General features: G+C 44.7%; 1 protein-coding gene across 1 annotated transcript in view; it reads right to left on the bottom strand.

Moving 5' to 3' along the window:
• Positions 1-805: 805 nt before the first annotated feature.
• LOC112219965 (ras-specific guanine nucleotide-releasing factor RalGPS1-like) overlaps positions 806-11,046 on the bottom strand; it is a 294,035-nt gene continuing 283,794 nt past the window's right edge. Inside the window, 5 exon segments of the mRNA XM_042302718.1 lie at positions 806-1,588; positions 1,841-1,932; positions 5,590-5,695; positions 6,130-6,222; positions 9,221-9,326. Of these exon segments, the coding sequence (XP_042158652.1) occupies positions 1,559-1,588; positions 1,841-1,932; positions 5,590-5,695; positions 6,130-6,222; positions 9,221-9,326 (427 nt within the window). The 3' untranslated portion in view covers positions 806-1,558.

The raw sequence follows: 11,046 nt of genomic DNA, 5'->3' as shown, positions 1-11,046 counted from the left end.
AGATGACGAATGGTGATAAAGGCTTTTCTTGCTCAACCTACTTGGAGTAAAAAAAAAAAAAAATGGGTCTTTAAATCGGCAGACACATTGTTTGTATGGCTATAATAAATAGTGTGGTTTGACTGAGCAGGGGGTGGTTCAGGATTGGCTGAGCAGGGGTGGTTCAGGATTGGCTGAGCAGGGGTGGTTCAGGATTGGCTGAGCAGGGGGTGGTTCAGGATTGGCTGAGCAGGGGTGGTTCAGGATTGGCTGAGCAGGGGGTGGTTCAGGATTGGCTGAGCAGGGGGTGGTTCAGGATTGGCTGAGCAGGGGGTGGTTCAGGTTTGGCTGAGCCTTTGTAGGTTAAATAACTAGTTGTTCAGAAAGCCAAGTCCTTTCTCCCTTATTTGAAAACTCAATGAGTCATGACTTCTGCTGTAAAGTCCACTGCCTGATGCAAGGACCAGGGTTGACGATGAGCATCAGTCTGCTGCCTGACGCAAGGACCAGGGTCGACGATGAGTATCAGTCCACTGCCTGATGCAAGGACCAGGGTCGACGATGAGCATCAGTCTGCTGCCTGACGCAAGGACCAGGGTCGACGATGAGTATCAGTCCACTGCCTGACGCAAGGACCAGGGTCGACGATGAGTATCAGTCCACTGCCTGACGCAAGGACCAGGGTCGACGATGAGCATCAGTCTGCTGCCTGACGCAAGGACCAGGGTCGACGATGAGCATCGGTCTGCTGCCTGACGCAAGGACCAGGGTCGACGATGAGTATCAGTCCACTGCCTGACCAGGGTCAAGGACCAGGGTCGGACCAGGGTCGACGATGAGTATCAGTCCACTGCCTGACGCAAGGACCAGGGTCGACGATGAGTATCAGTCCACTGCCTGATGCAAGGACCAGGGTCGACGATGAGTATCAGTCCACTGCCTGACGCAAGGACCAGGGTCGACGATGAGTATCAGTCCACTGCCTGACGCAAGGACCAGGGTCGACGATGAGCATCAATCTAGCTTGTTTTGCAAAGTGTCCAGTCAACAGTGGTCTGAAACATTGGCTCAAATAGTTAGGGGGCCATGGCAGTGCTGATACTCCAAGGGCCCAAGTCACTGGTCCCCGAGCCCCCTTATCACAGTCTCTTAACACTTTGTGCATTTACAGGTATTTTTTTTAAATCCTTTCTTCTAAGCAAAACCCAACATGGGCCAAAGAAATATGAGCTTTGCTCAGAACGTTTATAGCAGCGGAACAAACGAGGACAAGCGAGAAAGCTTTGACACGAAACAGGGGCTTTACATATGTGCTTTCCTTTCTCTGGAAACAGAGACATCGCACGTAGTCCTTGGCTAAAACGCTGTGTGTGTGTGTGTGTGTGTGTCCCCAGTGGTAAAGAGCATCTGCCCCAGTCTGTAGAATCAGACACACACACACACTTCTACACTTCCTCACCACTCATTTCATAGGATTCCAACCAATTCCTCCGTTCCACCATTTTATCAGAGTTTGTTAGACTCCCATAGAAAAGGGCTTGGCAATAACTCCCCACTGGGCAAGCTGACTGGTTGTCCATTACTCAAATGACATTAGGTTGGTTGGTATCTGTTAAGGCACAAGCAGAGTACATTAAGTACATTAATGAAGCAATAAGGACTTAGGTGATTGACAGCTGTGGTCAGAATGAAATGGCACATTTTCCCCAAGAGATTGAAAGAAAAAAATAACTTCAGTCATGAAATTTTTGGTGTCATCCTCAATTATAAAAAAAAAAATGCATATACTACCATTGAATTGATATATTGAAAAAATAAATAATTGGAATCAATTCAAATCGATTATAAAAGACAACATTACCTGAGGTCTACAGCTCCTGCAAGCCTCTTCCAGGTTTTTGTGCCAGATGATTGCAGAGAATCTGGATCCCGTCTGGAACTTGTAAACATTACCTGTGAAGCAACAAGAAGGCTTTGGAGTTTGACCTAAAACAACCGAACCCTTTGCTTGAGCTAATTAAGGTCAGAACGAGAGTATTATTTATATCTCCTCCCCTGTCTGATATCTTAACTTTCTCTATGCCACAAAATCTAAAGGTAGAAATGTCATGCTTCAGGTCATTGAAATGTACAGCGACTGGATAATCTGTTTGAGAGAGCGGGTGGTTTTACCGACATAACAGAGCCCACATGGACATTTAATAATGTAGATAACATGGGTGGTGGAACGTAATACTGTAAATAACATGGGTGGTGGAACACGTAATAATGTAAATAACATGGGTGGTGGAACGTAATACTGTAAATAACATGGGTGGTGGAACGTAATACTGTAAATAACATGGGTGGTGGAACGTAATACTGTAAATAACATGGGTGGTGGAACGTAATACTGTAAATAACATGGGTGGTAACACGTAATACTGTAAATAACATGGGTGGTGGAACGTAATACTGTAAATAACATGGGTGGTAACACGTAATACTGTAAATAACATGGGTGGAACCACGTAATACTGTAAATAACATGGGTGGTAACACGTAATACTGTAAATAACATGGGTGGTGGAACGTAATACTGTAAATAACATGGGTGGTAACACATAATACTGTAAATAACATGGGTGGTACCACGTAATACTGTAAATAACATGGGTGGTAACACGTAATACTGTAAATAACATGGGTGGTACCACGTAATACTGTAAATATCATGGGTGGTGGAACACGTAATAATGTAAATAACATGGGTGGTGGAACGTAATACTGTAAATAACATGGGTGGTGGAACACGTAATAATGTAAATAACATGGGTGGTGGAACACGTAATAATGTAAATAACATGGGTGGAACACGTAATACTGTAAATAACATGGGTGGTACCACGTAATACTGTAAATAACATGGGTGGTGGAACGTAATACTGTAAATAACATGGGTGGTACCACGTAATAATGTAAATAACATGGGTGGAACACGTAATACTGTAAATAACATGGGTGGTGGAACACGTAATACTGTAAATAACATGGGTGGTGGAACGTAATACTGTAAATAACATGGGTGGAACCACGTAATACTGTAAATAACATGGGTGGTAACACGTAATACTGTAAATAACATGGGTGGTGGAACGTAATACTGTAAATAACATGGGTGGTAACACGTAATACTGTAAATAAAATGGGTGGTACCACGTAATACTGTAAATAACATGGGTGGTAACACGTAATACTGTAAATAACATGGGTGGTACCACGTAATACTGTAAATAACATGGGTGGTGGAACGTAATACTGTAAATAACATGGGTGGTAACACGTAATACTGTAAATAACATGGGTGGTACCACGTAATACTGTAAATAACATGGGTGGTACCACGTAATACTGTAAATAACATGGGTGGTGGAACGTAATACTGTAAATAACATGGGTGGTACCACGTAATACTGTAAATAACATGGGTGGTACCACGTAATACTGTAATTTATTTGGAACCGTGTTCCTGTATGTGGGTGACAGAAATATTCACTTCATGTTGTTGCACTGTGCGCATTCCTCTGCATTTATAGCTACCATTTGGTAGAGGGCGTAAAAGATCTTGGCTAATTTTATTTTGTGGTTGGCATGAACCAATTTATCGCGTAAAAATTGCAACCTCTCCTATACACAATACGTGGTGGATATTTAAATTCAGCCAGCAAAGCTGGATCCGATGATAAAATATGCCAGTGTTTCTTGACCACAACCTCCCACTTTTCGCAAAAATGGTAGCTAGGGATGCAGAGGATGCGCACAGTGCAACAAAATGATAAAGTGTTTAAACATGATTAAATGTCTATGTGGGCTCTGTTATGTCGGTAAAACCACCCATGTTATTTACATTATTACGTTCCACCACCCATGTTATTTACAGTATTACGTTCCACCACCCATGTTATCTACATGATTAAATGTCCATGTGGGCTCTGTTATGTCGGTAAAACCACCCATGTTATTTACATTATTAAATGTCCATGTGGGCTCTGTTATGTCGGTAAAACCACCCATGTTATCTACATGATTAAATGTCTATGTGGGCTCTGTTATGTCGGTAAAACCACCCATGTTATCTACATGATTAAATGTCTATGTGGGCTCTGTTATGTCGGTAAAACCACCCGCTCTCTCAAACAGATTATCCAGTCGCTGTACATTTCAATGACCTGAAGCATGACATTTCTACCTTTAGATTTTGTTGCATAGAGAAAGTTAAGATGTCAGACAGGGGAGGAGATATGAATGATACTGAGTTTAAGGGAATGTTTTTGGATTTTCACCCTCCAGACATTATTTCCTAAAGGACTTAATGATGAAATGCCTATGTATGTTATGTTATGAATTTAAACATGAAATGTGTCTCTTGTAGATTATTCTGACGTTTTTCGTATGATGTACCCTATGACTAATGAAAACTTGCTATGTCCTCAGTGAGATTTTACAGACGTGTTTAATACGCCTCATTCATATACTTTTGTCATATTTATAAAATGCATATTGTTATATTTGGTAGCACTTATTTATTTTTCCTTTGCCTCCAACCCCCTTCGATGTGTAGAACGGATGTGGGAGGGGCCAGGTCCACATAATGGTGCAACTTTTTAAAAAAATCCCAAAAGCTCTGACGAAGGCCGTGTGGCCGATACGTAAAGCTTATTAAATATCAGTGATGCTATCAAGAGCAGCGATGCTATCAAGAGCAGCGACGCTATCAAGAGCAGCGACGCTATCAAGAGCAGTGACGCTATCAAGAGCAGTGACGCTATCAAGAGCAGTGACGCTATCAAGAGCAGTGACGCTATCAAGAGCAGTGATGCTATCAAGAGCAGTGATGCTATCAAGAGCAGTGATGCTATCAAGAGCAGTGATGCTATCAAGAGCAGTGATGCTATCAAGAGCAGTGACGCTATCAAGAGCAGTGACGCTATCAAGAGCAGTGACGCTATCAAGAGCAGTGACGCTATCAAGAGCAGTGACGCTATCAAGAGCAGTGACGCTATCAAGAGCAGTGACGCTATCAAGAGCAGTGACGCTATCAAGAGCAGAGCAGTGACGCTATCAAGAGCAGCGACGCTATCAAGAGCAGTGACGCTATCAAGAGCAGTGACGCTATCAAGAGCAGTGACGCTATCAAGAGCAGTGACGCTATCAAGAGCAGTGATGCTATCAAGAGCAGTGATGCTATCAAGAGCAGTGATGCTATCAAGAGCAGTGACGCTATCAAGAGCAGTGTGCGGTTTCCTTTTTTCCTTCATCTTGTTCAACTGTTGCCACCTGCAAATTAGATTACTCAGATGTGTGAGTGCCTTTTGAATAAATGTGCGCTAGAAAACCAAACCCTTATATGCCTCAGACATCCAGCATTATGTCCTGGGATCAACAAATATATTAATATACAGTCACATCCAGAATTATTGGATCCCTTGTTAAAGACAAGTATAAAATAAATAATACCAAAATACTGAGCTACTGTATATTGTCTGCCAAATTTTTTTGGGGAAAAAAATATTTTAAACTAATCCAATTTGTCCTGGACAACATTCCAAAAAATGGGTCTCCAAGTCTAACCTTTATCCGGGTCGTTGAGGTGGAAGATGTTCGGTCGAGCCGGGTCGTCAGGCAGGACAACCATCCAGCCCGTTACACACACCTTCTTACAGGCTGAAGATTTGTACTGCAGAGAAGATGTGATGAAGTGAGTAATGAAAACAACACAACCTTCGGCCTCTAGAGGACGGCGTTTGTTTGGTTATTGTTGATCCAAAAAAGTATTTTTCCACTTTTACTCACATTTATTTATTTGCTACTCATCAATTGTTTTCCCTACATTACATTCTAGTAAACTGAACATTGTTTTCCCTACATTTCATTCTAGTAAACTGAACATTGTGACCATTAGGACCACTATTTAGTTGGTGTTGAGAGAAAACACCATCAGTAGACAGGTTCTTCAGGAGTGTATTCATTAGTGCACACCCGTAGCAAAACATTTTGCAACTGAAAACGTTGGGCAACAAAAATTGAAGTGTCTTATTGGACTAGTTCAACGTAGTCCCTCCCTGTTCCGTCCATTTGCTTCCTAGTGAATACGCCAACGGTCTCACTCACATGCTTCCTCTCGGAGGCCCTCAAGGCTTTGGCCCCGTAGAACGTCAGCGTCGAACCAGACAGAGTTATCCAAAAGCGTGTCCACGATGACAACTGGAGAACAATCACACACACACACACACACACACACACACACACACACACGACAGTGTTGACTATAAGAATAACTTACAATGAACAACTTGTTCTTTGATCACTACAGTATGGTATAACAGTAAGAAAACATTCAACTAATAGAGAAAAGGAGGAACGAGTGGGTAAGAAAATATTGGAGAAGCAACAACTTGGACCAGGAGTCAGACAGTGGAAACATCCCTCCTTACCATGGACCAGGAGTCAGACAGTGGAAACATCCCTCCTTACCATGGACCAGGAGTCAGACAGTGGAAACATCCCTCCTTACCATGGACCAGGAGTCAGACAGTGGAAACATCCCTCCTTACCATGGACCAGGAGTCAGACAGTGGAAACATCCCTCCTTACCTTGGACCAGGAGTCAGACAGTGGAAACATCCCTCCTTACCATGGACCAGGAGTCAGACAGTGGAAACATCCCTCCTTACCATGGACCAGGAGTCAGACAGAAAACACATCCAGGAGTCAGACAGAAAACACATCCTTACCATGGACCAGGAGTCAGACAGTGGAAACATCCCTCCTTACCATGGACCAGGAGTCAGACAGAAAACACATCCCCTCCTTACCATGGACCAGGAGTCAGACAGTGGAAACATCCCTCCTTACCATGGACCAGGAGTCAGTCAGACCAGAGTCAAAGTGGAAACATCCCTCCTTACCATGGACCAGGAGTCAGACAGTGGAAACATCCCTCCTTACCATGGACCAGGAGTCAGACAGAAAACACATCCCTCCTTACCATGGACCAGGAGTCAGACAGAAAACACATCCCTCCTTACCATGGACCAGGAGTCAGACAGTGGAAACATCCCTCCTTAACATGGACCAGGAGTCAGACAGTGGAAACATCCCTCCTTAACATGGACCAGGAGTCAGACAGTGGAAACATCCCTCCTTACCATGGACCAGGAGTCAGACAGTGGAAACATCCCTCCTTACCATGGACCAGGAGTCAGACAGTGGAAACATCCCTCCTTACCTTGGACCAGGAGTCAGACAGAAAACACATCCCTCCTTACCATGGACCAGGAGTCAGACAGAAAACACATCCCTCCTTACCATGGACCAGGAGTCAGACAGTGGAAACATCCCTCCTTAACATGGACCAGGAGTCAGACAGTGGAAACATCCCTCCTTACCATGGACCAGGAGTCAGACAGAAAACACATCCCTCCTTACCATGGACCAGGAGTCAGACAGTGGAAACATCCCTCCTTAACATGGACCAGGAGTCAGACAGTGGAAACATCCCTCCTTACCTTGGACCAGGAGTCAGACAGAAAACACATCCCTCCTTACCTTGGACCAGGAGTCAGACAGTGGAAACATCCCTCCTTACCTTGGACCAGGAGTCAGACAGAAAACACATCCCTCCTACCATGGACCAGGAGTCAGACAGTGGAAACATCCCTCCTTACCTTGGACCAGGAGTCAGACAGAAAAAACATCCCTCCTAACCTTGGACCAGGAGTCAGACAGAAAACACATCCCTCCTTACCATGGACCAGGAGTCAGACAGTGGAAACATCCCTCCTTACCATGGACCAGGAGTCAGACAGCGGAAACATCCCTCCTTACCATGGACCAGGAGTCAGACAGTGGAAACATCCCTCCTTACCATGGACCAGGAGTCAGACAGAAAACACATCCCTCCTTACCTTGGACCAGGAGTCAGACAGTGGAAACATCCCTCCTTACCATGGACCAGGAGTCAGACAGTGGAAACATCCCTCCTTAACATGGACCAGGAGTCAGACAGAAAACACACCCCTCCTTACCATGGACCAGGAGTCAGACAGTGGAAACATCCCTCCTTACCATGGACCAGGAGTCAGACAGTGGAAACATCCCTCCTTACCATGGACCAGGAGTCAGACAGAAAACACATCCCTCCTTACCATGGACCAGGAGTCAGACAGTGGAAACATCCCTCCTTACCATGGACCAGGAGTCAGACAGAAAACACATCCCTCCTTACCATGGACCAGGAGTCAGACAGTGGAAACATCCCTCCTTACCATGGACCAGGAGTCAGACAGTGGAAACATCCCTCCTTACCTTGGACCAGGAGTCAGACAGAAAACACATCCCTCCTTACCTTGGACCAGGAGTCAGACAGAAAACGCATCCCTCCTTACCATGGACCAGGAGTCAGACAGTGGAAACATCCCTCCTTACCTTGGACCAGGAGTCAGACAGAAAACACATCCCTCCTACCATGGACCAGGAGTCAGACAGTGGAAACATCCCTCCTTACCTTGGACTTGGACCAGGAGTCAGACAGAAAAAACATCCCTCCTAACCTTGGACCAGGAGTCAGACAGAAAACACATCCCTCCTTACCTTGGACCAGGAGTCAGACAGTGGAAACATCCCTCCTTACCATGGACCAGGAGTCAGACAGCGGAAACATCCCTCCTTACCATGGACCAGGAGTCAGACAGAAAACCTCCTTACCTTGCATCCCTCCTTACCATGGACCAGGAGTCAGACAGTGGAAACATCCCTCCTTACCTTGGACCAGGAGTCAGACAGAAAACACATCCCTCCTACCATGGACCAGGAGTCAGACAGTGGAAACATCCCTCCTTACCTTGGACCAGGAGTCAGACAGAAAAAACATCCCTCCTAACCTTGGACCAGGAGTCAGACAGAAAACACATCCCTCCTTACCTTGGACCAGGAGTCAGACAGTGGAAACATCCCTCCTTACCATGGACCAGGAGTCAGACAGCGGAAACATCCCTCCTTACCATGGACCAGGAGTCAGACAGTGGAAACATCCCTCCTTACCATGGACCAGGAGTCAGACAGAAAACACATCCCTCCTTACCTTGGACCAGGAGTCAGACAGTGGAAACATCCCTCCTTACCATGGACCAGGAGTCAGACAGTGGAAACATCCCTCCTTAACATGGACCAGGAGTCAGACAGAAAACACACCCCTCCTTACCTTGGGTTTTCGGCCCTCTTTCAGCAGTGTCTTCCTCCGAAGGGGCCCCTCGATAGTAACACTGCCCACCTCGCTGCACCCGTGGCACGGGTTGGCACCCGAGGGGCTGGGGAAGGGTCAAAACCAAAGTTGTATGAACAGTTGTAGACCGTGGCTTCTCTAGTAACCTTTTCACACTACTGAACCAAGCCGTACTTGGTTTTGCATCCATCATAGTCACTGGAAATGTTCTGGAACAAACCATATAACCAGAACATTATAGTGTGAAAAGGGTATATAGGTCTCTGACACCCCCTTGTCTCTTTGGCAGAGCTCCTCAAGATGATCAGATATGGTGTTGTGTAATAACAGGATGTGACAGATGTGAATTGGGGCTTGCATGCTTTTTATTTATTTTTAAAATCTTTATTTTTTATTTTTTACTAAGTTCCACTAAAGTTGAGAGTAGGACAAGGGGCATGACCAAAGGAAGGCTATTCTGAAACTCTCAGTCTTAATAAACCAGACCAGGAGAGGGGAGAACAGTAGGTAACCCAGCGGGCAAAATTAGGCCGGGAACGTCATAATTACGTCATTGTTACGTTGTAAAAAAAATTGTTTTCTGGTTGTAGAGTGGTCAGGGAACCAGATTAAGACCCGAAAAAATATGTCTTCATTACATTGTCGAGACATCAGGGAAAGACCTCCTATTTTAGATATCTGGTCAGATAACCAAATAACGACTTTAAAGACGTGTTGTTATACAAGTTCAAAAATGAGACCTTCCTTATATAATTAGTATACAACAGGAATTATGTAATTCCAACCAATTTTGCCCACTGTTTTATAGGCGATTTAGCTATTCAGACTTTCTAGGGATTATGGAAGAAGGTGACGCATGGGATCGCCATGCCAACCAAAAGGGGACAAGCTGATGACGATAAACGTTAGCCTGATCTTGACCCCGTTCTGATCCCTCTGTAGCAGAGAGTTGACATTGGAACAATGGAAAAAAAGCTAACTTGAGATAATATGCGCATACCTTCAAGGTTTTGTGTAAACAGTGTGCATTGATATCAGTGGAAGAGTCGCACGTATGCACGTGTTAAAAAATAAAATAAATTATTATTATTATTTTTTTTTTAAAGTTAGGATTTGGCCCAGTCTCCGTCAATGAGTGCATGGTAATAATGTAGAAATTACAGTAGAACATTTTCCATGAGAACCCTGAAGAAGCATTCTCCTCTCGCCACAATGGTTCTCATTTTAAATTCTCAGTGAAACACCCTCCCCCGAAGACAAACAGACAGCTTAGGGTCAACGGTCCCCAAAGTAAAAGGAAATCAGAAACACCATTCCAAAAGACAAGAGTCAAGGAACTATGTAGCATTTGTCCAGGTCCTCTGTCCCTTTCCCCTTGGAGTGTGGAGACGAGGGACTCAAAAGTCTGTGATGGCGATATACAGAAGGAAGGAAGGAAGGAAGGAAGGAAGGAAGGATGCCCCCGGGTAGAAGTTTCCCCTGCTCCAAGCTACATCTTTCCAAACCACAACCCCTGAAACCCCAACCTTAAAGGGGAAGTTCAGGACGATACAATATAACGCTGAGATAGTTCCTAAAACGTGTCTACGCGCAAAGAGAAATGTAATCCGTAGTTTGTTTTTCTTTAAACAGCCACTACAAACTTCAGCCTGCGCCATCTTAAAACCATGCGGAGTACGTAAAAAGAATATCCCTGTCACGCCCATACATTTTTAAGCTAGCAGTGGCCAGTTTGTTGTGCTGTTTAAAGTTAAACCGGACCATGGATTCCAGTTTCTCCTGGCCCATAAACTACTAGCAGGGCG

This window comes from Oncorhynchus tshawytscha, linkage group LG20 (assembly GCF_018296145.1).
Source record: "Oncorhynchus tshawytscha isolate Ot180627B linkage group LG20, Otsh_v2.0, whole genome shotgun sequence".
In the NCBI taxonomy this organism is placed as follows: domain Eukaryota; kingdom Metazoa; phylum Chordata; class Actinopteri; order Salmoniformes; family Salmonidae; genus Oncorhynchus; species Oncorhynchus tshawytscha.
The sequence above is the reverse complement of the archived record's forward strand: the minus strand, read 5'-3'. Positions and strand labels throughout refer to the sequence as shown.